The sequence below is a fragment of the Propithecus coquereli genome, unplaced genomic scaffold (genome assembly GCF_000956105.1).
Source record: "Propithecus coquereli isolate 6110/MARCELLA unplaced genomic scaffold, Pcoq_1.0 Scaffold114, whole genome shotgun sequence".
Taxonomy (NCBI): Eukaryota; Metazoa; Chordata; class Mammalia; order Primates; family Indriidae; genus Propithecus; species Propithecus coquereli.
Genome location: NW_012135414.1, coordinates 4,285,905 through 4,312,849, shown reverse-complemented (window position 1 = coordinate 4,312,849; position 26,945 = coordinate 4,285,905). Strand labels below are relative to the sequence as shown.

Below are 26,945 nucleotides of genomic sequence, written 5' to 3'. Positions count from 1 at the left end.
ATGATGAATAGCTTTAATTGTATGTTTAAAAGTCTCATCGGTGTGTTCACATGCTTAAATCTGGGTATCAGAGTATAAGCAGTTCTTGAAATGTATGAATGTCTCCTTAATATACTGGTTACAAAGCATTTCCAATGTGTGTCACTACAGGCTTTTTTCCCCCCCCCCAGATATCAAAGAATTGGCCCTTTCACCTAATTAAGATACATAACTTCTCATTTTAACTAGTTAAAACAAGTAATATGAAGAAGTACTATTGAACTATAGTTATACCTTTAATATTAACCAGGGTGGGGAGTAAAGGTGGAAGACTGGGTAATGAGCCAAAGAAAGGGGGCTTAGAAAATTTTGCAAATGTTGCGGTAAGCGTACAAGAGGACTTTTTACCTATATAGTCAGTCTGTCTGGTTCTGCTGCAATCAGGAAGCTTAACAGTTCCAGGCTTGGAAGTGGGCTGTATCTTAAGTTTGCTTCAGAGAACACTTGAGTTAAAAAAAAGAAACTAAAATTGGTGTAAAAAATCATTCCCAAGACTTGTATTTCTTGTCACAGTGACATTCCTAGTTGACAATTTCTTCCTCTCCCGTTGTTGAACTGTTTTGTTTTAGTCTGTGCCAGACGGCTACCCTAGTGTTTGGTAAATGTGAAGCAGATGTTCAAGAAAATGTAATTGATCAAAGTGTTCAAGATATAATGCTTGTGACAGATTTTAATTTTCACTGGGTTTATTTACTAATTCTAAAAATTCTACAATGTATGTGCATTATAATGCATTTAAGAATGTTTTTGAAGGACATTCAAAAATTTTTACAAATAACCCCTACAGGAAGTGTGTAACATTTATCAGCCATGAAGGAAATGCACATCAAAACCACAGTGAGATATTACTTCACACTTACTAGAATAGTTCTAATCTAAAAAATGGAAAATAAGTTAGAATGTGGAGAAATTGGAACCCTGTATGTTGCTGGTGGGCATGTGGAATGACAATCTATAGATGATTTAAAGTATGTGGGGAGATGTGCATAGGTTATATGCAAATACTTCATTTTATAGGAGCTTGAGCATCCTCAGATTTTGGTATCCAAGGAAGGTCCTGGAACCAACCATGGATACTGAGAGGTAATTTTCTATAAAAATTAAAAACAGGAGCTGCAGCATTATTCTCAAGAGTTCAAAGTGAAAACAATCTTGAGTGTGTCCATCAACAAATGAATGGTTAATGTGTGTATATGTATTTTAATTTTCAACATACAATACACGGAATTTTATACAGCCAGACATAGAAAGGTGATACATGCTACAACATGGATGAACCTTCAAAACATGGTACGTGAAATAAGCCAGATGCAAAGGGACAAATGTATGATTCTGCCTAAGTGAACTATCTAGGAAAATTCATTGAGGCAGATTATCAAAGCAGTGGAGCAGCGGGGAGGAGGAAAGGGAAGTTAATTCATGTTCTATAAACATGAATTTGTTTATGGAAAATTTGGGGTGATGAAGTTTTGGAAATAGTCATGATGGTTGCACAACGTAATGTCACTAAAGCGTACACATTGTTAAAACAGGAAATTTTGTTACATGTTTTTACCACAATAAAAAATCCTAAGGACACTAACAGAAAAAAGTCATATGGGTTGTATTTTGGAGAGTAGTCTGAAAAAACAAAGCCTCTTAAAATATTGGGCAAGGTCGTCATTCACAGGAGTACAGGTTTGACACAAGTGCAGTTCCTGGCCCCAGCGTAACTCACCACTTTCTCTGTGAGGCTTCTGCCCATCACACTTGCAGGCGGTAGAAGTAGAGTCCCATTACATCCCATGTACATGAAATTAGCTTCACAAGTTTTTTCTGCTTATGGTACTGGTTTCTCAACCTTGGCTACAATTGGAGTTACCTGGTGTAATTGGGCTGGGTGTAGCCTCTGCAGCTAAGGTTGAAAACCACCAACAGAGACATATATATAGGTGTATGTGTGTGAATATATACATACGTTTTTTTTTTTGATTAGTCAAGTGCAATAGTGAGAAGGGGGGGAAAGTAGTAGAACAAAGAGTTCAATCTGTAACAGAACAATCAAGTGAGATAACTACCTTCAGACCAGCCAAAACAGATATATTAACCCTGTGGGACAGAGTGATACCTCTATCAGAATTGCTGTGGAAGGTCAAATGATAGCAGGCAGCCCTCGCTGGTGCAAGTTTTAAGCTCAGACCAAGGAATTTCCCAACTTGAACATATACTTTATATCAATTTCTTCTCTTGAAATAATGGGAAATGAAGCTATAAAAGCACAATGAATGAGAATGCCTAGCAAGCTGCTGTGATACAAAAATGTTACTTCAAGAGTTTGTCTTGCACTTTTGTCTTTTAAATTTGGTTATCTCAGCAAGAATTAGAACACTATTATTATTATTATTATTATTAAGAGACAGGGTCTCCCTCTGTTGCCCAGGCTAGAGGGCGCTGGCACCATCATAGCTCACTGCAGCCTCCAACTCCTGGGCTCAAGGGATCCTCCTGCTTTGGCCCAAAGCACGGGGTTTACAGGTGTAAGCCACCACGCCTGGACCTAAAACACCTTCTTTATATATGAGGAAAGCATTCTTTAGTCTCCTTGCTCTGAAATTTGAGCATGCTTGCTGTGCCCTCCACCACCATATCTGATTCTGTAGATACAGGGTGGGACCTTAGAATTTGCCTTTCAAACAAGTTACCAGGGGACACTTCAAGAACCACTGTTCTAGCCCAAGCAAAAAGAAATACCAGCAAAGACTGAAATCCAGGTTCTCGTTATTCAGTGCTCTTTTTCTTTGCCTTCCCTGGATGTCGTACAGTGCTCTTTCTACTCATCTCACTATCGGTGGTCTGCTTAGATAAATATTTTGACAGAATGTGGAGAAAAAAAATCCGCGATCCTTTTTCTCTCCCCAAACCTAAAGATTGACGAGAAACTGACACAGCAAGATTGAAAGGCAGGAGAGAAAAGAAATCGAGTTTTAGAATCACAACAGGTTTTCAATGCGAGCTCCATGCAAATTGTGTGACTAAGGTGCTTAACGTCTGCAACCTGTTTCTCCATGTGTATTTTTAGCAACCACAGGCTCTCCCTCATTAAGTTGTTCTGAAAAATAAGGGCTCAACTCCTGCTATTTATTACTGGTAGTAATAAGTTGAAAAATAAAACTGATGAAGAAAATACTAAATTGTACCTGAGATTTATGCCATTTGCTGTTAAAACAAAAGATGCTGCCCTAAAGTATCTTCGTCGGGTCGCTTGATGTTTTCCAGTCACTAACCGAGTAGGGGTTAAGACAAATGTCCTAACGCTCATGGAATTTAATGCCACCGTACGTTGTTTTGTTTTGTTTTTTTTTTATTTTGAGACAGAGTCTGGCTCTGTTGCCCTGGCGCGTCAGCCTAGCTCACAGCAACCTCCAACTCAGGGGCTCAAAGCAATCCTTCTGCCTCAGCCTCCCAGGTAGCTGGGACTACCAAAAGCATGTGCCACCAGGCCCGGCTAATTTTTTTCTACATATATATTATCCAGATGATTTCTTTCTATTTTTTTTGGTAGAGACCGGGGCGGGGGTGGGGTCTCGCTCTTGCTGGTCTCGAACTCCTGACCTTGAGCGATCCATCCACCTCAGCTTTCCAGAGTGCTAGGATTACAGGCGTGAGCCACCGCGCCTGGGCCCTGTAGGTTGGGTTTTAAGTGATAAAGAAGCCCATCAGTTAACTGTGGTGAGCAGCAGCAGAGTGCTTCCTGGGAGCCTGGGGCCGCACACCTGGTTTCAGAAGGAAGTGCGCAGATTCCCAGCATCAGACTCCTCAGCTCACTTGGCCGCAGCCACCAGCCCATACCAAAAGCTCTGGCTGCCAATTTTGTGAACTGAAAAACAGGTCAGTGGGGCCACCACATGTCTCCAGCCCCTGAAAGTTGGCTGCAGCAGGTACGCAGGCCCCCTCTTTCCACTGGTAGGTGACTCTCCCAGCGCAGGACCCACGTGGGACCCTGCCGCGTGACCAGGCCAGGCCATCAGCCCCGCGCGTGCGCTGTCGGCCCCGCCGCTGCCCGCGCTGCGCCGGCGCGGGAGAGCTGGGCGAAGGGAGGGGTGCATCGCGCGGTCCTCGCCGCTCCCGCTGCTGGAGCGGTGGTCGCTCAAGGCTTAAGGAGAAAGGCTAGGCGCTGAGTGATGTGAAGAGCATGTTATCATTTTTAAACAAAAACACTGGGCTTTCTGATTTGTACAAAATGAAGGACGTTGCAGAAAGATCATTCTGCTTGCCAGAATTTCACAAAGCCCCTCAGTGACTAAGTGCAGCCGTGGGGAAGAATGCCCTGAAGACGATAAGCAGGATGGAGCACAGGTTCCCAAGTCTCGCCTTAATAACTCTATTTTTAGAAAAGATAAGTGCACTGACCCTCCCTCTTTCCTCTTCCTGTACATAAGATAATGTCCGCCAGGATTAGTGATTACGCCTCTATCATCTATAACCAGATGTACCCTCACACCCAAACCTTGGCGAACTTTCTGTTCTAACGTAACCTCTGAGCCCATGCAGAGCCTCCACCATCGTATGTAAACTGTGGTCCGTAACACTACTTTGGAGCAGTCTAACAGAAACTCTCTGGAAGACTCCCCTGGGTTCCAATCCTTAGTAAGACTTCTGCATAAAACTAACTTTAATTCTTTAAAAGCCTGTTTTTTTCTTTAATTGATACAACTTTGCATTTACATGTTATACCCAATGCATTATTTTATTAAAAACGAGAAGAAATACACTTAATGACTCCCAATCTAGGTCTCTGCCTGGCTTCCCAAGATACTACCATTTGTCGGGCACACACCTTGCTGCTACGTCACGCTGCAGTTCCTGGAAAGGTTCCCTCTGCTATCTTACATCACCAAACTTCAGCTCCAGCTCCCGCTGGTCCTTTTTTTACAGTCACTTCCCCCAAGAAGTCTTTCAGTCTTTCAGGCTGGGTTGACCTCTCCTCCCATTATCAAAAAGGCAACTAGTATTTTTTAACCATCGTCAGTACTTGGTGCCAGGAACAGAAGTGTTCCATAATTCCTAGAATAAGTGAACACATGCTGACTAGATTCTTGGTCTTCATAAGCTGTGGTACAAAATATGCATATCACAACTGCCAGCTCACAAGGTCAAGGGCTAAATCAAAAATTCTTCTCGGCCAGGCGTGGTGGCTCACGCCTGTAATCCTAGCTCTCTGGGAGGCCGAGGCAGGCGGATTGTTTGAGCTCAGGAGTTCGAAACCAGCCTGAGCAAGAGCGAGACCCCATCTCTACTAAAAATACAAAGAAATTAATTGGACAACTAAAAACATATATAGAAAAAATTAGCCGGGCATGGTGGCGCATGCCTGTAGTCCCAGCTACCTGGGAGGCTGAGGCAAGAGGATCGCTTGAGCCCAGGAGTTTGAGGTTGCTGTGAGCTAGGATGACGCCACGGCACCCTAGCCCGGGCAACACAGTGAGACTCTGTCTCAAAAAAAAAATAAAAATAAAAAATTCTTCTCAAAGGCTTTTCTAAAAATTTTAGCATACGCTGTTTCCTCTCTCCAACATAAAACTTTACTTGAGAGCCTCTTTCCACTGGGACGGCCACCTACAGTCACATGAATCCTGAACTAAGGGATGTTGAACTTCCACTAGCATTTTTAAAACATGAAAATAGCAGCAAATGACATTACCTGGGCCGAAAAGTTGTAGGTTTTGTGGCAAAAAGGGAATAGGTTATAGATTAGGACTGGGAAAAAAAGATTTCTTAGTGCTGTTCAGAATTAATTTAGCCAATGTTGAGCATTACTCCATGCCAGGCACAAGATCCTACTGTATTTCAAATCACAAAGGTAAATTAAAGACTGCAGAATTTTTTATAAACTTCCCCCACTAGTTTGTACCTAATAAATACTAGTATTAAAAGGGGGCATAAAAGGCCCACAGAAACAAGAATTCACTTTCTCAAGTGCCTAGCACGGTACCTTCATACATCATCATAGGTGCTCCATATATCTTCAGTTGAAATATGAAAGAGACACCCACGTGCAAAATATCTTCAAGGGCTTTGCTGGCTTTTAAATTTTTTGCTTTACCTAACAGGTAATGATGTACATTGCAAAAGACACTTCTAAATCTCAGGTCCTTTTCTAATTTTTCTTCAGAACAACAGCACATTTTCAATGCCAAATCCTCCTCCACCTGCAAAAAAGGAGATGCCAAAACTTTGACTTCTCATAACAGATCCTGCAACTAGTTCCACCCAGAAGATGGAGATAATATTCCCTGGAGTTGGCCTGAATATGTGAAAAGGCACAGCTCAGAATGAGTGGAAGGGTAAGGGCAGTGAAATGAGATCATATGTATTACCTGGTCTTTTCATATGTCAGATTATCCTACCTTCCCAGGAATTCACTTCATGCTGGACTTGAGATTCAGGGATAATAATGTTAACTCCCCCCCACCCCCCCGCCGACTTGATACTAAGTAAATATGTTAACTAGATGAGCACTTATTTAGTTAAAAACAAAGTCTCCAGAAAGGTATAAAGTTTATTAACATCTTTAAAAAAAAAAGATGGATCAGAACACAGCTACTGAATATGGGATAGTTCCTTATTTACAAGTTTTACTATGGGAGGCACATTTTAATCAGCACTTCAAATAATCAGACAGTACAACTTTTTTTCTAGAAATATCCGTATCTCTCTCTCCAGGTAGAAGATTAATGAAAACATTAAGTGACTGCCCCAGTTAGAAGCAGATAAACTAACACCTTAAAAATATATAAAAAAGGGTAACTGCTACTTAAACATAAATTTTCACAAAATTATTCTTGTGGCTAATTCAGACAATGTGATTGCTTAGAAAAGCTGGCCTAAAAAAAAAAAAAAAGCATCACATGAACATATCTTCATTTAAGTACATGCTGTCAAGCTAGTTTAAAAAAGAAAAGTTGAATTAGGGTTTCCAGAGCTTTAAGAGTCCATCTTCACTGTAGGTAGCAATCAGGTTCTGGTGAGGGTGATGTGCAATACCAATCACATCCTTCTCGTGAACCTAGAACAGGTAAAGTGCAGGGTTAGGTGTACAGGTCTATACCAAATCACTCAAAAGAGGCTTCCAGAGCTGGGTGGGAGGGAAGAAGAGATCTTGGGAGGTCACATATTCCAAATGGTACAGATGAAAGATGAAGGAGGGTTATCCAACTCAACTAACATTGTGACATAAGAAATAAACTTACTGTGTTAAGCCACTGAGATTTGGGGAATGTCACATCAGCTAGCATCACAATTACTCCTTGTGCTGACTCTAATAACATGGAGCTGAATGTTTTCAAAACATCTTAATCAATTTGAGAGTATAATGTACAAATAATATGCCTTCAAAACAACAAGGAAGAAAGTACCAAATTGTCACTCTACCACCCTCACAAGGAGGAGGATTTGGCTAATCTAGCTCCCAAGCTTCTCTGCTTTATGTGTACCCATAATACCAACCTGAAGCTGAGGGGTGAAGGATGACTTTCCCTGACAGCTGGCCTAAGGAGCTAAATTTATATAATTACTTATGAACCCTTAATTTTATTTAGTGATAAAATGCCTCCATTACAGTTTTTATTCTGAGGTTCACATTGATAGCAGTCAGTCTATAAAAGGTGTGTACTTCAGAAGTCAGAAAGACGCAAGCATTACCATATTTCTTTGGAGGATCTTAAGTCAGTGATACTCACTGTCAAAGTTCTCTCCAGCTTGCCAGTGACTGTGCTGAAACAGTAGAGCACAAAGTCTTCTCCCACACAGTAGATCCATTCACCACGAGGAGAGAGGGCGCAGCATACAAAGTCCCCACCTTCTCTTTTACCAGAGCTGAAGCTTCTGACAATCTAGATTATACCACACCCCAAGACAAAAACAAGACACCTGCATTAGCAACAGCTCAACCATGTTCTGACATTTTTACATTGTTATTTTGCACTCTGGTTTACTGTCATTTATAATTACATCTCCAATTCTGTTCATCATGTGCTAAATCCTCTTGCCTGGAAAAAATTCAATAAATAAGCTATCTAAAGTGGCAGACAAAAATTTCAAATTTCAAATCACCAATCCTAAAGAGCCATATTACCCTGAAGTAAATTCATTACCACACACACAATTTTCTAATTCAATATACCACTAGTTCTCAATGCTTTCTGGATCCATGTTCCCCAGTTTCCTCTTTCTAACAGAGTAAGATGCTTTCCCCATTTTGGATGAAACTGTCTCTAAGACTTTGCGTGTTCTATTTTATATAACATTAAAATCACCAAAAATCAAGCTGAGAGAAACCAATCTCAAAAGGCTAAAAGGATACATACTATATGATTCCATTTATATATCATATTCAAAATGGCAAAATTGTAATAATGGAAAACAGGTCAATGATTGCCAGGGTTTAGGGCATTTAAATTAATTAATTAACTTGAAATTAAAAACATAATACCATTTATATTAGCATCCCCCCATGAAAATACTTTAGGTATAAACCTAACAAAATATGTACAAGATTTATATGAGAAAACTATAAAACTCTGATGAAAAATATCAAAGAAGTTATCAAACAGATATTCCATGTTCATGAATAGAAAAACTCAATATGGTCACGATGTCAGTTCTTCTCAACTTGATCTACAGAGTCCATGCAATCCCAATCAAAATCCCAGTAAATTATTCTGTAGATAATGACAAACTGATTCTAAGTTTACATAGAGAGGCAAAAGACCCAGAATAGCCAACTTGGTATTAAAGGAAAAGGACAAAGTTGGAAAGACTGAAAATACTCAACTTCAAGACTTACTATAAAGCTACAGTAACCAAGACAATATGATACTGGCAAAAGAAGAGACAAACAGACCAATGGAACAGAATAGAGAGCCCAGAAATACACTCACATAAATACAGTCAGCTGATCTTTGACAAAGGAGCAGAAGTAATATAATCTTTTCAATAAATGGTGTCAGAACTGAACATCTACATGCAAAAAAATTGAATCTAAGCACACAAAATACCTAAGATCTTACACTCTTCCCAAAATTTAACCCGAAACTGATCACAGACATAAACATAAAATTCAAAAATTTTATATAGAACTCTTAGAAGATAATAAAGGAGAAAATCTGGCTGATCCTGGGTTTGGTGATGACGTTTTAGATACAAATCTAAAGGCATGGTCCATGACAGAAAGGAATGATAAGCTGGACTTCGTTAAAATTAAAAATTTCTGCTGTGTAAGAGCACTATCAAGAAAATAAAAAAGACAAGCACAGACTGCGAGAAAATATCTGCAAAAACATATTGGATGGGGGGCAAGGGGGTAAGGGTAATGTAACCTAAACATCTGTACCCCCATAATATGCATAAAGAAAAAAAAAACATATTGGATAAAGAACTATTATCCAAAATATACAAAGAACTCTTAAGATACCATTACACATCTATTAAAACGGCCAAAATCCAGAACACTGGCCACACCCAATGCTGGTGAGGATGTAAAGCAACAGGAACTCTCATTCTTTGCCAGTGGGAATACAAAATGACACAGCCACTTTGAAACACAGTTTGACAGTTTCTTACAAGACTAAACATACTTTACCATATGAACCAGCTATCACACTACTTGATGTTTATTTACCCAAAAGAGTTGAAAACATGTTCACACAAAAACCTACACATGGATGTTTATAGCAGCTTTATTCATAATTGCCAAAACTTGGAAGCAGCCAAGATGTCCTTCAAAGGTGAACGGATAAATGAACTGTGGTATACCCAGACAATGAAATATTATTCAGCACTAAAAAGAAATGCGCTATCAAGCCATGAAAAAACAAAGAGAAAGCTTAAATGTATATTATTAAGTAAAAGAAGTCAATCTGAAAAGGTTACATAATATAGAATTACAACTATATGACTTTCTGGAAAAGGCAAAACTGTGGCGACAGTAAAAAGATTGGTGGCTGGCAGAAGTTAGGGGGGAGAGAGGGTTGAAGAGACAGACCACAGAGGATTTTGTGGGCAGTGAAACTACCCTGTATGATACTATAATGACAGACACATGCCATTATACATTTGTCCAAACCCACAAAATGTACAATACCAAGAGTGAACCCTAATGTAAACTATGACCTTTGTATGACAATGATGTGCCAGTGTAACTTCATCAACTGCAGCAAATGTACCACTCTGGTGGGGTATGTTGATAATGGAGAGACTATACATACGTGGGGTCAGGAAGTATATGGGAAAACTCTGTACTTTCTGCTCAATTTTGCTGTGAACCTAAAACTGGTCTAAAAAATAAAGTCCTCAGTGCTGCTTCTTGATTGGTACTAAAAATTTAAAATAAAAAATAAGTCTATTTTTTAAAAAATGGCAAAATTATAACAATGGAAAACTGATCAGTGGTTGCCAGGGGTCAGGGTTGTAGACTGGGTATGACTATAAAGATGTAGCATGAGTTTCTCTGGGGGTGATGAAACAGTTCTGTATCCTGAATGTGGTGGTAGTTACGTGAATCTGTACATGTAATGAAACTTCATAGAACTATTGCATCCCTGCCTCAATAAATAAATAAATAAATGCATGTAAAAACTGATGAAATCCAAATAAGATTTGTAATTGAGTCAATAATTGTAACGATGTCAATTTCCTAGCTTTGATAATTGTGCTATGGTTATGTAAGATGTTATCAGTGGAGAAAGCCGGGAGAAGGGTACACAGGAACTCTGTACTGTTTTTGTAAGTTCTATGTGAATCTAAAATTATTTTTTCAAAATAAAGTCTTTAAAAAGTCAAGCAGAGAACTATGAAGTGTGCTTAGCAGTGCATTGGGCAGCTGTGGCTATTATGCAGTGGCCCAACAGATCAACTGGAGACCACCCCTCTCAGCCATGGGCTCTGAACTACTATTTCAGTTATAGGACTCAGAGGATATAGACAGACAGTACTACACACTAGCCCCGGGTCTTCCCCATGCTCAGCAAGATCCCCAAGTGGCCAGGCCAACATTCCAGTAGCACCACGACTCACGTGGAGGGAGCCTGAGACCCAACCTTCATGTTCTGAATACCCTAGTGCTATCTCACAGCCTACAAAAGTGAGATTCCTTGGGAACCCTGCAGGTGTCCTGATGAAAAATATACAATATGAGGACACTGCTGCCTCTCTCCTATAGTGTTCCACTTCAGACCACTTCAGATGTGGTAGTTAGGAGATGTCTCAAGTTGGTAACCCACACCACATTATATCTCCCCAACTCAAAGACTGTTATCTTAAAATCTTCAGTGAGGTTTTGAAGGAGGCTTAAAGATAGGTCAGAGCCTCATTTATACAAAGGATGAAAAAGAAAGAGAATACACAAACACCCCAGGAAAAGGAGATAACTTTTTTTTTTTTTTGAGACAGAGTCTCGCTTTGTTGCCCTGGCTAGAGTGAGTGCCGTGGCGTCAGCCTAGCTCACAGCAACCTCAAACTCCTGGGCTCAAGCAATCCTTCTGCCTCAGCCTCCCGAGTAGCTGGGACTACAGGCATGCGCCACCATGCCCAGTTAATTTTTTTCTATATATATATTTTTAGTTGTCCAGATCATTTCTATTTTTTTTGGTAGAGACGGGGTCTCGCTCTTGCTCAGGCTTGTCTCAAACTCCTGACCTTGAGCGATCCACCCGCCTTGGCCTCCCAGAGTGCTAGGATTACAGGCGTGAGCCACCGCGCCCGGCCAGGAGATCACTTTTGAAACAACAAAGATATTTTGTAGAGCTATAAAAATATCCGAAAAACACGGCTTATATGGTTTACAGAGTGGTGAAACCACATTAGGTTACTGGGAATGCCAGGACCAGGACATGCTAATTTGGCAATAGCCAACAGGTCCCATGCAAAGGTTTTTTTTTTGAGCACTCACCTGGCCCTGCATGTTCATGATGACAACTGTGTTTGATCTGTTGCACACTACAAAGTGCTCTGGGTTTTTAGGAAGCAGGATCACACTGTTGACAGTAATGTCTGTTCCTGCGGTGCTGCCCAGGGATTTAAAGGTATTTGAGCATTCTGTGGTCTTCATATTCCAGATCTACCAGACAAAAATTTAAGGCATACACATTTTTGGGGTATAAGAATTTCTAGTTTTAAGGTTTAAAAAATTAAGAATCAGGTTACTAAAATAGAATAAAACTGACTCAGAAAAAAAGCTTCTTATTTGATTTTAGGTCCAGTCAAATACCCAGCATTGTCATATATAGTTGTCCCTTGGCATCCGTGGGGAATTAGTTCCAGGACCATCATAGGATACCAAATTTCGAGATACTCAAGTCCCTGATATAAAATGGTGTAGAGTATTTGCATATAACCTACACACATCCTCCCGCATACTTTAAATCATCTCTAGATTATTTATAATATCCAATACATGCCCACATAGTACTTCATTTGTGTGGATTCAATGCAGAACTCAGCACAGGCCAAATTCAAGTTTTGTTTTTCGGAACTTTGTGGAATTCTTTTTTTTTTTCCTGAATATTTTCAATCCATAGTTGGTTGAATCCACGTTACAGATAAGGAGGACCAAACAGTGCACAGTAATTGTTCATCATCTATTTGTTGATTAATTGGCAAAAACAAAAGTCATAAACCAAATAACAAAACCTTTTAAAATCTATGCTCTTATACAGTTTTCCTTAGCTAACAGAAGTACCTTTCTAAAATTAGTTATGGTGTCAACACTGCTACTATCATCAACAACCATAAAGCTACCTTTGTCTGGACATTAAAACTAAATGGGGCTTTTTTTTTGAGATGGGGTCTCATTATGTTGCCCAGGCTGGTGTCAAACTTCTGAGCTCAAGCAATTCTCCTGCCTTGGCCTCCCAAAGCCCCATTTGGTAAGACAAGCCAACTCCCAATGGTATTTACAAGTTATGAGGACCATATGCATAGCACAAAGAGGGCAAATCCCATGACGAGAGTACAAAGAAAGGCTGGGCACCGTGACTCACACCTGTAATCCCAGCATTTTGAGAAGTCGAGGTGGGAGGATCTTTTGAGGCCAGGAGTTTGAGACCACCCTGGGCAAAATAGTAAGATCCTGTCTCTACAAAAAAATAACTTTTAAAAAGTAAAAAATAAAGTACTAAGAGCTCTGCTGTTTCCCCATCCATCCTGAGGGGATGTACATCTCCTGTCTTCAGGTTTCTGGTTCAATTCTCAAGCAAGAACAAGCAATTTCAGAGGTGGTCTGACTTTTAGATACCTAAATGTATATCTAAAATGTCTAGATCTTTGTGTTAAAATGTTTATATTAAAATGTCTAGATCTTCTGCCACAAAGCACTCAATTAGATAAGGCAATTTAAAAGAAGAAAATCCAGAATATAAATGGACTGTCTCAAAGACCTCTAAAAATTTTCTATTTGGGTTTTTCATTTCCTTTCTAGGAAATGAAGCCCTCTCTTCAAATAATTAAATCTTTTAAGGTACTAAAGAATAATTACTTTCAGCTGAGAGCTTGTAAACAAGTATCCGGGAGAAGGCTTAGTTTACTCCATACCTCTCCTAATCCTCTATAAAAATGCTGTTAGGAAGGTCCTAAATTTAGAGATCAGAGGTGGAGGGAGGCTGTGCAACAAAAAAAAGATCTATTTATTTGGCCACTCAGACCTTCGTAAATTGACTGTTAGGAGGTAGACCATACCTACAGCAAGATAGATTTAACCACTGTGCGTATCTGTAAAAGGGGGATGACTTAAATTTAGGACTCACATGATAAATCTGTTTGCATTTGGGGTCCCTAGGTGAATAGGGATTACCCACAGAATATTACTGTTGTCTCAGACTCATCTCACTATGGCTAAAATAGCAAGTAAAGAGGTTTATTTCACCACAATCATTGCCATTATCACCACTGAAAACTCCTCAAGGGTAAAGACGGAACAGACATACCAAAATAAACTGGTAGCAAATACTTAACCTTTACAGTGCCATCAGAGGATGCACTAATAATATAATGTCCATCTTGTGTAAATGTTGCTTCATTAACAAAGGAGGAATGACCACGAAATTCCTTCAGGGTTTTCCCAGATTTCAAACCATGAATTCTACCACAAACAAAAACAAATGAAAAGAACAATTAATATTTGATAATATTATGCTTGGGATCAAGTATTAAATGCATTTTAGATAAATTATAGAAGCTCATGTTATAATATTAAGTGAATAAGGCTATGTGATTGTGTATGCAGTATAATTTTCATTATGTCAAACAATGAAACAAAACCAAAACAAAAACTTTGCAAAGACTGGAAAAAAATATGCCAATAATAACACAAGCTTCTGTTCAAGGACAGACCTCTAAAAAACGAGTTATCAAGAGATTCAGAATCAGTGGGTCTCAACTGGGTCCCAGGAATCTGTATTTGCAACAGGCTCTCTAAGGTGATTATGATGCAGGTAAGTCCATAAGACCACATTTAAGAAATATAAATTAGGCCGAGCATGGTGGCCCATGCCTATAATCCTAGCACTCTGCAAGGCTGAGTCAGGAGGATGGCTTGAGCTCAGGAGTTCAAGACCAGCCTGAGCAAGAGTGAGACCTCATCTCTACTAAAAATAGAAAAAATTAGCCAGGCATGGTAGCACATGCCTGTAGTTTCAGCTACATGGGAGGCTGAGGCAGAGGGTTTGCTTGAGCCCAGGAATTCGAGTTTGCAGTGAGCTGTGATGATGCCACTGCACTCTACCCAGGGCAGCAGAGTGAGACTCTGTCAAAAAAAAAAAAAGGAAACATGAATCACGCTATACTCCCTCTTCTTGGTAAAGACTCAAATGGACAGAATAATAACACAATAACACTACATCAGCTATACTTCGGCGAAATGAGGTCTCTCATACCCTCCCTCTCTGTATCATACATACAGTCCTGATGAAAGCATAAAGAATCCCTAGTACCTACCTCATATCAAACTCAAGTGAGGGCAGTTTTGGGATTCTTACTTACCTAATTGTCTGGTCAAAAGAAGCACTAAGGATCTGACTGCTATCCTTAGAAAAGCTTAGACAGGTGACACCTTTACTGTGTGCCCTCTCAAATCTCCTTAAACACTGTCCACTCTGAATCTTCCATACCTTTATTTAAAAAAATAAAGACTTGTAAACAGAGTGTCCCACTATTGCCCACAGAGTCAAACAACATGCAATGCTCACTATTGTACTAAAACAGCATTAAAAATGCATGCTAATAGCTGAATATGATATGTCTGGTTCACATAGTACAATGATAACCGAATCCTTTGAAACTTAAAACTCTTTCCTTGTAAATTATTAAAACAAAAATTTAAACTCTAAGTTCACTTAGCAAAGACCATTTCTGTATTTTATCTAGCACAGGATATATTACCAACAATTAAATACAAACCACAGCCAATTGGCTACAGACCATCCCCTAAAAAAAAATCAAATTATAATACATCATATAGAGTGAGCCAGAGTGGTACAACAGAAAGGGCATGAGCGGATTTGGCCTAAAGTCCCAGATCTATCTATCACTTACCAACTGTGTGACCTCAAACATGTTACTGACCACTCTAGGCAGAGTTATTATTAGGATTAAACAAGAAAAAGTAAAGTGATTAGCATAAAGTTTATGCTCAATAAACAGTAGCTATTATTAATGCTGAATATCATGTGTAGGACACCACTCCATTACAGAACATTCAAAATGTCTCTATACAAGAGCTCGTGTCACTAACGCATACCTTGATTTTTCCATCTTGGGCCCCAGTTGCTAACATTTCTGTATCTCTGCTGAAACACATGCAGAGGACAGCATCATCCATCATCATGAAGTTATCCTGGGCCTGGTACTTAAGATCCTAAAGGAAACAATGGTTAGCAGTTACAAAAATAACACCAACGCCAAGGCCCCACCATAGTGGTCCAGGGCTCTACAAACTCACTAAAGGCAGGATAATGGATTATGCCTACTCTAAAACTCCAAAGCAAATAAATAGCAGTGCCATGCATACATGTTCCTAGTAAGCAGCTAAAATCGCTGGGGACAAATAATTTTACACTATTCTCTAAATTGATGTTATAAAAAATGCCAACATAATACCCTAGATCTTTTGTTTACTGATCTTTTCTAGGCAAAATTTCTCTACAGTTTTATATTTCACTTACTTCAGGGTATGATGTGAGAAACTAAACTAATATTTTTTCCAATTGCCAGCTACTTTTCCTGAAACCAGATATTGACTAATGATGCTTCTTTTATTGTCCGTTATTATTCAAATGCAAGTATCTCTATTATTTTTTTCTAATAATAAAGTGAGACTGCTTCATGGTTAAAAAGAAGAAAGCAAACTATACAGAAATACATAAAATAGAAAGTGAAAATCACTCATAAATCCATTAACCATGGATTGGAATTTAGTAATCTATGATAAAAGATTACATTTTAAATCAGTGGATAAAAGATAGTCAACAAATAGCTATTTGGGAAAAAATACTAAGTTAGATCTACGCCAGCTTTACCTCTCCAAATTCCAGCTGGGCCAAAAATTAAACATACAATGAAATATTAAAGTACTAGAATAAATTGCAGTAGAACTTTACAGAAATTGTAGTAGTACTTTTGAAAGAGAAAAGATGAGTAAGTTTGATAATACAAAAAAATTTCTTAAGTCTATAAAACAAAACCAGCAAAATCAAGAGTCAAAATTGTGCTCACTTCAGCAGCATAACATATATTAAAATTTGAGCAATACAGAGACTAGCCAAAAAAAAATGTTTTTAAATCCAAATTGAAAAATATCTGTAATGCATATTATGGAGGTTGATTTCCTAAAAATATAAAGAGCTCTTACAAATCAATAAAAAACAATCCAATAGAAAAATGGGCAAAGGATATTAACACACTTCAGAGAGTAAGAAATATTAGTGGCTTTTCACATATAAAAAGATGTTTAACTTCATTCACAATAAAAGAAACACAATTAGTACTACCACTAGGTTAGACTGAAACAATCTTATACCAAGTGGCTAGTTAGATATATCATGGTTCAATCCACACAACTGAATATAATACAGCAATGATCTCTAAGATATACTACATAGGGAAAAGCAAGGAGGAGAACAGGGTACACAGTATACTGTTATCTGTATAAAAAATTTGTTTGAAAAGGATACATTATAAGTAACTGCTTACATACACACAGAATATTCCAGGAAGGTTGCATATAAAAAACTGGTAACCCTGGCTGGCCCAAGGAAGGGAAGTGACTGGCTGAGGGACAAGGGAAAGAGCAAAACTGTACTTGAAAAACTTTTTCTATTTTTTGAATGTTGTATCAGATGTACATATCACCCATCCAAAAAAATTTAAATTAGATTAAAAAATTATAGATAATAAAGGTCCTCCCTTGGTTAATAATAAAATCAGAGTTTAATTAAAAATTACTTTAAATGAGGGTTTTTGTTTGCTTTGTGTTTTAAGAGACGGGGGTCTCACTATGTTGTTCAGGCTGGCCTTGAACTCCTGTGCTCATGTGATCCTCCTGCCTCAGCGTCCTGAGTAGCTGGGACTACAGGCAAGTGCCACCATGCCTGGCTTTAACGGAGTTTTTATTAAATAAGGTACAAAAGTAATATATGTTCATTACATACAGATCCTTTCTCAACTAATCTGATTTAGAGTTAAAGCACAGATAAGTAATCCAAAGTCAGTAATTCTACCACTAGGAAAGTTAATATATTTAAAATATTTTACCTTCCTGATTTTTCCAGTAGTAAAGTTCCACACTTCAATGAATCCATCAACAGACCCAGTGACCAGATACTGACCATCTGGAGAAAATCGAGCACACTCCACATGTGATTTCTGACCAAACTGTTTCAAATGAAACAATGAAACAGATACATATTTAATCTAGTGGCCTTAAAACAATTTCCATTCTAATCTTTTGAAAAACCCTGCCCTAGCATAAAATCACAGCTGGCCCATGAGTATTGGAGGGGCATTTCTGTACCTCGACACAGGAAACCAGTGGATGTATCTTCTCTGACCAGTTTTATGTCTAGGTGCTCAGTTTTTTTAATGTAAGACTGGTATTTCCAAAGAAGAGGGAAAAAACTATTTTAAGATGGGACTTAGAACAAATAATCCTGTTAGCTCAGACCATGAGTTTTTGCTAGTATCAGCCACTGTTAGCATGAGTTTCCCACTAAACTTAATATGGCCTAATATGTTCCTATTGTGCATCTCAAGGAAAAACTCATTTTTTCAAAGTAAATGTACGTTTTCCTATGCTATTTTGTAAATAAACTTTCCATCACTGTTTCATGACCTTCACTTAATCAAGAGATAATATGTATCTGACCAAATCTAGAATAACCAATTAAAGCTGATAGACTTTGTCTGGTAAAGGCACTCTGAGCATTTATCAGTGATGACGCTCCCGATGACAGACAAAAAACTACAGAACATTAGATAGATGGAAACAAAAAAGAGAAGCTCTAATGTGGATTTCATTTTAAATGCCAAAAAAGGAAAGCGTTTTTAACAGAAAATCTTAGTCCAGCAGCATAATTATAATGGATTTCTATTTGTGTCAAGGCTTCAGGCAGAGTAAATAAAGGTGCCACTCAAAAATATCTTACATACAAGTTATAACATATAATCCAGAAAAGACAAATCCAAAACACTAAGCCAAAATTGAAGATTTGAGGAATATGAAATATTTTAAAACTCAAGAATTCAATTTGAGCACAAACCCAGAGAAACTGTAATATAAAAGAGATGCTAAAGTAGCAAATATACTTGTGACTCTGGGAATTGCAGCAATTACTCAGTTGTGTTTTTTCATAGAAAATTCTCAGATTAAAACAAACAAAAAACAAACAAACAAAAAAACACACAACTGGCCAGATTGTTAACAATGATAAAATCATTTTCCCCAAATATCACATAAACCCCAAATCCATGACTTTCACTTTGCCTGACACATACCAGGCTAAAACAAAAATGTTCAACAGGACAAGTATATAGAAAGTCTACAGTTAGTCTCAGGCTTAACCAAAGAGCAAGGCTAGATGTCACGTGTATGTCCATTTGGTTACACATCTGAGGTGTGCCACTGCCAGGCCACAGCAGTATCCCAGGGGACACTGACAGTAACCTTGAATGCTGTCAGAGCTGGAGAGTGAGTTCCCCTCCCCAAATACCCAACCTCCTGGCACAAGGTCTAGCTGAGCCCATGATGAGCCCTCAACAAATGATTACCGATTGGCTGAGTGTCTAAGGATCCTACCTTAATATGTCTGCTCAGCTGCGTAGGAAACTTTTCCTCTTCCACATCTTTGACAGCTGCTTTGCCTCGAAACAAATCTATAGTCATACCAGGAGGAAGCAACCCCTGGTGCTGCTGCCATTTCAGTGCCTATGAGAAAAGAAAAGTATAGCAATCTGCTCAAGTGCTTTTAAGATCTGGTCATGATTGCTCAGATGAAACCAAGCCCAAAAGGATGAGGTTCAGAGGAAATCATGAGGCATCCAGACCCAACTGTTTCTGGTCATCCAAACACAACATGATCTGTGCTTTTCTGTGTGTCCAAGAACACGGGCTGATCGCAGGGTGGAAGGGGACTCAGAGCAAACAAGTCTATCTATCCTACACCTATTTTCTTTTCTTTGTTTTTTTGAGACAAGGTCTCACTCTGTTGCCCAGGCTAGAGTGCAGTGGTGTCATCATAGCTCACCGTAGTCTCAAACTCTTGGGCTCAAGCGATCCTCCCATACACATCAGCCTCCTGAGTAGCTGGGACTACAGGTGCACATCACCACTCCTGGCTAATTTTTCTTTCTTTTTTTTGAGATGGGGTCTTGCTATTTGCCCAGGCTGGTCTTGAACTCCTGGCCTCAAGCCATCCTCCTACTTTGGCCTCCCAAAGTAATAGGATTACAGGCATGAGCCACCAGGCCTGGCCACCTACACCTATTTTCTTACAGGTGTGGCTCTTTTATTATAAACAAAATTTGGAAAACAGAAATTTCCTATAGTCTCAACACCCAAACATAGCCACTGTTAACATTTTATATACAACTTTCTTTTTCCCCCTTACATAAGTGTTTAATTAACCCAGTTGCAATTGCGCTATGTTATTCTCCTGTTTTCACTATCATCAGATCATACTATGATTTAACTATCATTTTAATGACTACAAGATATATCCTATCTAGTGGATGTTTCACAGTTTACTTAATCAATATATTTGTGGACATTTACACCGCTTCCAATTTTTCTCTCATTTAAATAATGTTGCAATGAACATCTTTGGACATAAGGCTTTCCTATTTTGGGGATATTCCTCTCTTAGAGCACACTCCTAGAAGAAGAATTTCCAAATTCAGGAAAGAACATGAATGATTATGGGCCTTGATATATATTACCCTTTTGCTTTCCAAAAGGGCTGCTTTCAAAAAAAGCTACAACCGCAAGAGTGTTCACAACTGCAACATAAGAGGTGAAAATCATGGCCTTTGGTGACAGACAGTTCTAGGCTAGACCATTTACTAGCTGTCATTTTGACTTCCACTTTTGCCAACTGAAAAAGTCAGAAAAAAAGCCTAATTCTTAGGAGATGCTGAAAGGATAAAACAAAATAATAAATAGGTACATGCTCATACAGCAAGCACAAGTATCAACATTTACTCCCCTTTACTTTTGTTAAACCAAGAAAATCCAGTAATTTTTTGGACATCACATAAAAACTTTCATAGGTAGAAAGTTATAATACCCTGCTTTAGTCAGTTCTCTGATTAATGAGTTTGAACTTTTCTCTATTTATTAACTAGATCTATTGCCTCTTCTGTTAACTGTTTTTTTTTTTTTTGCAACTTAGAATGCAAAATATTTTATTTTTAAACTTCTAAGATTTGAAAACAAGATAGTCTAGGTTTTTCTAGACATAGTTTTCCAAAGCTGAATGTGCTCATTTGGAGCTCAGTTTTTTCTGTCTGAAATACAAAAACAACTTCCTAAAACTCTAGGAAGTGCAAACACTACTGTTTTGATGATCTATGATTAGATGAACTGATCAATCTCAGTTGGTAATATCCCTTTTTTTCCTTGGTAAGGGTTTAAAAAGTTCTAGAATCAGTGCATTTTTCTGGTCTTACACTGCCAATTTCATTCCAAACGTCTCCTGGGAGGCATATACCATGTACAGGAACCCGTCTTCATCGTTCTCACTCTCATACACCTCCAAGATGAGCACGGAGGCACTCACCATGCTGTGTCCATTCACTAGCAGGAAGAAGCCTTGATTAGTGCACAGCCATAAGCATCTTCTAATTATCTTGATGAGTTCACTCATGTTGACATAATCGGGTACGGAAAACTTGGTTTTATCCAGGACAGGAAGCTGCTTCTCACCCTTGTATCGTTCTATTATCACTGGGATTTTGATAGGATGCTGCTCTTGGATAAGTCGGACATCTTCTACTCTTTGTGCGAAGGTGTGGCGCTGCTTGAAGGTCTTCTCCGAAGGCATGGGGTGGGGACTGGCCAGCGGCGAGAAGGGTCCTAGAGGTTCTAGGGGACTGCAGAGGCTCTGACTCTGGCAACAGTGACTTCCCTTGTGTCTCTGTTAACTGTTTATTCATATTCTTTGCTCACTTACCTATGGTAGTCTTACTATTCTTTGCAATTGGTGAGCTTTTAATGTGATAAAGGTATTTGTTGTTTATGTTTGCTGCAAAGAATCTTTTTCCCAACTGCTTATTGATTTATTTTGAGACAGAGTCTCTCTCTGCTGTCCTGGGCAGAGCGTAGTGGTGTCATCTTAGCTCACTGCAACCTCAAACTCCTGGGCTCAAGCGATCCTCCTGCCTCAGCCTCCCAACTAGCTGGGCCTATAGATACATACCACCAAGCCTGGCTAGTTTTTCTTTCTTTCTTTTTTTTCTTTTTAAGCCTTTTAATTTTTATCACTCAAAAAAGTGATTTTCTTATTTAGATTTCTGACTCTGTGCTTGTGCCTTCAACACTTTCACAACAATTTTCTGCTCCTCAATAGGGAAAGCACGCTCGATCCTGTCACAGACACATTTAGCACACATGGACACACCATAGGCCCTGCTGACATGTTTGTCTCAGACAACCTCATAAGAACTTTAAGTCTCACAGCACAAACCCCTTGAAATCTGCCTGGGCACACGTCACATGCAGATTTTAGTGCTTTCCCAACCTTCTTGGTATAAAGGTAAACGATTCTATTACCAGAGGTTCGGGACAATCTAGTTTTGTTAGAGGCTGTATTGTAGGAAAGCCTACAACAGTATGTCAAACGCAGGACCATTCTGAGTGCCTCAGGACAATGTCCCCAGAAGAGAGCTAGTTTTTCTACTTTTAATAGACACAGGGTCTTGCTCTTGCTCAGGCTGGTCTCAAACTGCTGAGCTCAAGAAATCCTTTCGCCTCAGGCTCCCAGAGTGTCAGGATTATAGGTGTGAGCCACCACACCCAGCCCCATCTGCCTATTTTTGATTATAGCTTTATAGGTTTCTTTTGATGGTAAGTTGCATTCTCAAGTGATGAAATTTGTTGATCTTTTCCTTGGTGTTTACTCTCTAGCTTAGGAAGTCTTTACTTATCAGGAGGTTTGATAAATTATATTATCTTCTAGTTTTTCTATTCTTAAAATATATAACTTTCTATCTATCTAAAAGTATGCTGGTATATAAAATATGAGAGGAGTCTCTGATCTGACCTTTCCCCCCATTCTAAAGTGTCCCAACACCATATACTGAATAATTCTTCTCTTGGTCCTAAGTATTCTGGTGTCCCCATCGTCATCTATTGAATTCATAGGATTGATTTCTTGCACTATTGTTGCACCGGTTGCAACAGATATTCTTGTGTCAAATATTAATACGATGCAAACTGTGTATCTTTACTAAATGCAATATTTCTAGGGCTAGTATGCTCTCAACATTCTTCCTTTTCAAAATTTCTTTGATGAATATACTTCCAAGTTTATTACTCCAGAAGAATGCTAAAATTTCTTTCTGAAATAGTTCTAATCCTACTATAGTTTTTACTATAATTGCTTAAATCTGAGGAAACTGACATCAACTTATCCAAGAAAATCAATGCTTCACTATTTACTCAAATTTTACTTCTCTTGTCTGTTTAGATGCATTTGTTACCTTTTTAAAAATGGAAATCATCTATTTCCCACAGAAGTTAGGCTAGAATTTTATATTGCATATTTTTGCTATAAACAGGAGCCCTTTCTAACTGGCTACTGTTAATACACAGAAGTGCAATCAACTTTTGTATATTTTGTACCTAGCAACTTTCTGAACTTTATAATTAACTCTAAGATGATTGTAGCTGAAATATTTAATGTTTCTAAGTACATTAATTTTCTTATTCTACATGTTTTCCTCGGGGAATCACATTTACATCTATAGCTTCAACTACTACTGCAAATTCCAAATCTGTAATCCTAGCCACAATCTCTAGGGTAAGGTCCGGATTCACAAATCCCAATGCCTATACTGGAAGTTTCCTCCTGTATGTCCCACAGGAACTTCAAAATTAGCACATCCACAAACATATTATTTGCACCCCCATCCCCAGTCTCCACTCCCAGCCCACAGCCCCCAACAAATCTGCCCTTCCTGTCTTCTCTACCAAGTCACTCAAACCAGAAACCTAAAGGGAGTGCAAAACCGATTTAGTGCAAACTGTTATGCTAAACAGTGAGATTTCTCTATCCTTTACCCCAACTGGTACCCTCTCAACTCTGCTTCCAGGATATGGTTTATACTTCTCCCAGGTAGAACTAAAAGACTACTCTCTGGTAAAGCTGACCATCCAAGAGAATACTTCTGTAGATAATGACACATGAGGATCCCCACCTCATCATTCCGGGCTAAATTCTATCAGTTTCCTAATTCCTCCTTCTACCCAACCCAACATATAGTTGCCAAACAGCTTTTTAGTGTTTTACTCTTGTTTTTTGTGTTTTTTTCCTACTGGCATCTTGATATCATAGTGTTTCATTCTCAAATATAAACCAAGAGCCAGGGTCACTAAATATTTGAGGAAAGCTTCAACATATGGGCAGTAAAGCAAATGGGAGCAGGCGTGGAAAGAATTAAGAAAAAAACAGAAAAGAGGAATAATACAGAAACAATGCAGGGAGGAAAAAAAAACTTAAAAAATCTGAATAGAGAGACATTACAGACACAAATAAAATCTCAAATTTACATTTACGCACCCATTCTCAGGAATTTACTGGACTTAGTACTCTATCAAAACAAGGGTCTAAACTATAAAAAGAAGGACAATGAGGGAATCTAAAAAGTATGACCCAACACAAGAGGCCAAAAGTTCTCAGTATGAAGATGAAAGAAGTTCCAGTCCAATAACTGTGCAGCAATCCAAAAGAACTAGTCCTCATGAGAACAGAGAAAAGCTGTAGGAAGAATATCAGCAAGGGGGGAAAAAAGGACTTTTTACGGTTCTGGTACAAAGATTCAGGTTGAACTAGCAGAATTGCATAGAAAACTAGACAACAGAAAAAATAAAGCAATGATTATCACAAGTCATCATAAAAATTATGTAAGAAATTACATGTAATTATTTTTTAGCTATAAGCAATATTTAGGTAAAGATAATTTATGTAAACACTGAATACCAACTTAACCAAAAGTCATAACTATACTGAAAATCTGGGAGAAGAATATATGTGTTGTAGAGTATGGGTATGAGATAAATCATCTTCCAGTGAAGAAAGTTAATAGCTAATGACTAAAAAAAAAAAAAATCAAGTAATAACAGCATAAACATGGTATTTAGCTATGGAGGTTAATGCCAGGACAGTTAGAAACGTTTGCGGAAAGTGAGAATCAGAGGTGGAGAAGGGCAGCACATGGGACTCTTTTTCATTATAAGCCCTGAAGTACTACTTAAACTATACACCACTATTACTTTGATACAAAAATAAAAAATAAATTTAGAAAAAAGCTTAATTTTGCATCTCAGAATCACTGCAGGCCTTCAAAAAATAGCTTTTTGGTCCTTTTCTAAATGCGGATTTAGTGCAAAAAGCCTATTTACATCCCTATTAATCACTGCGCCCTTTGCTATTTATAAAGTATCTATTACTCTAAGTAACTTTATAATAATGACGATGTTAGCAATACTATTACTAATTAAAAAAAGAAACAGCAGCAGCAGCTACCATTCACTATTTACAAGGCGCTAGGCAATGTATGAAGTGCTTTATGAGCATTGTCTCATTTAATCCTTACTACAACACCAGGATGAGTAAATGAGATCAGAAAAGTTAAGTAACTTGCCAGGACCATATAGCTAATAAATGAGAGAGCTAGGATTCTAGCTAGAGTGAATATTTGTTCCAATCTGTCCAGGACAGTTCCCAATTACAGTTGGTATCCTGGCATGGTGAGCAATAGTACCCTCAAAGATATTCGAGATGATAAATTCTATGGTCACCCTAATTCTAACTGATTCTCAACCCCCCACTGCTACATCTGACTGGCTTAAAAAAAAAAAATCTAACTGACTCTAGAGCTTATGCTCTTAACCACTCATCTATATTGCTTCTCCCAAAAAAGAGGGACAGTGGAATGGCACAGCTGTTGGTACAAGCAGCTCCATAGGTAGTCCTTACTTTATATCCAATTTCTTTATCTCATAGAGTTTATGTACTGGAAATTATACCAGAAGTTCGGAGTAAATTCAATTATATAGGCATTTAATTACCTGTCCCAGCAATGCCATGAGACGAGATGGAGGCACCACACTGACTTCCCCAGCTAAAGCCTGGGCAATTGCTGCTCTTCTCTTCTCTTTGCTACTTCCATCTGGGTATGCCTGAAAAATGAGAGGAGATAGCACCGTTTCCAAGAAGCAACTATAAGATCTGAGTATGCTTATTTGAAACAAACAAATAAGCAGAAACATACAAAGAGGAAAACATGAAAAGAAATTACTCAGTTAAACAGGATTAATTAAACCAATTTAGTTTTTAAAAACTACTTCTCAATTTTGCTCAGTTGTGTTTCAAAAGTATGAGCTCGGAGAGAACTGAGGTCAGCCAATCTACCCTGTTATTTCTGAAAAGACTCCAAGTAAACCATATCAAAGCCAGAGCTGTTTTTCCAGTTTTGGAAAAATTTGCAGATTCTTTATATTCTCTGGTAAATGTCTTTCGGTCAAATAATTCCCAGCCCTGAAGCGCTTCACTGCCTCTATCTTAAATCCTGTCCTGGTAATTTAAACTACTTTCTTTACCCTCATGGTTACCCTAAGTTTACTTTAACTTTCTGTTTTCCAGTGCCTATTAAATTCTTCTTCCTATTTTGACAAGCCTCTCGTGAAAGGCTTAGTAGGAAAGAATGAAACTATACATACAATTGGCTTTGGAAACATAAAAAAATATTAGTCGCCATACTCCGCTAGTAAGCATAATCAGCTAAGAAGCTAAAGCACAAGCTTCTAGGACTAAAAGGGATGGAAGGAAACCGCAATAGTCAGGGCCAAGGGACACAAATGCTCAGTGAACATATTAGCAGTTGGGTAGCACTTCAGGGAGGGCTAATGTGGAAATGACATTAGAATAAAACTTTCTGCTTCTTTACTAACCAACACAATCCTCTAAAATGGGGTATGCAGGAGAAAAGACCCTCAAATACTCAGAAATCTGAACATTATTCTCTTTAACATAGGCAAATGCCAGCCAACATATATAAACAGAAGAGCATCATTCTCAAAAATTAAATCAAAAGGCCGGGCGCAGTGGCTCACGCCTGTAATCCTAGCACTCTGGGAGGCCGAGGCGGGCGGATTGTTTGAGCTC

At 38.5% G+C, this 26,945-nt stretch overlaps 1 protein-coding gene and 1 pseudogene across 2 annotated transcripts in view; both read right to left on the bottom strand.

Annotated features, from left to right (window-relative positions):
- Positions 1 to 6,861: 6,861 nt before the first annotated feature.
- The window catches only part of SMU1 (smu-1 suppressor of mec-8 and unc-52 homolog (C. elegans)), a 25,707-nt gene continuing 5,623 nt past the window's right edge, over positions 6,862 to 26,945 (bottom strand). Inside the window, exons 4-12 of one of the 2 annotated variants that reach the window (XM_012656734.1) lie at positions 25,850 to 25,960; positions 19,361 to 19,489; positions 17,821 to 17,940; positions 15,809 to 15,925; positions 15,052 to 15,179; positions 14,026 to 14,152; positions 11,966 to 12,133; positions 7,758 to 7,910; positions 6,862 to 7,084 (exon numbers count right to left, since the gene is read on the bottom strand). In XM_012656734.1, the coding sequence (XP_012512188.1) occupies positions 6,986 to 7,084; positions 7,758 to 7,910; positions 11,966 to 12,133; positions 14,026 to 14,152; positions 15,052 to 15,179; positions 15,809 to 15,925; positions 17,821 to 17,940; positions 19,361 to 19,489; positions 25,850 to 25,960 (1,152 nt within the window). In that variant the 3' untranslated portion in view covers positions 6,862 to 6,985. Of the gene's footprint in view, positions 7,085 to 7,757; positions 7,911 to 11,965; positions 12,134 to 14,025; positions 14,153 to 15,051; positions 15,180 to 15,808; positions 15,926 to 17,820; positions 17,941 to 19,360; positions 19,490 to 21,338; positions 21,727 to 25,849; positions 25,961 to 26,945 lie in introns of those variants that run through there. The other variant, XM_012656741.1, reaches the window with a different exon arrangement.
- LOC105820286 lies at positions 22,050 to 22,409 on the bottom strand (annotated as a pseudogene).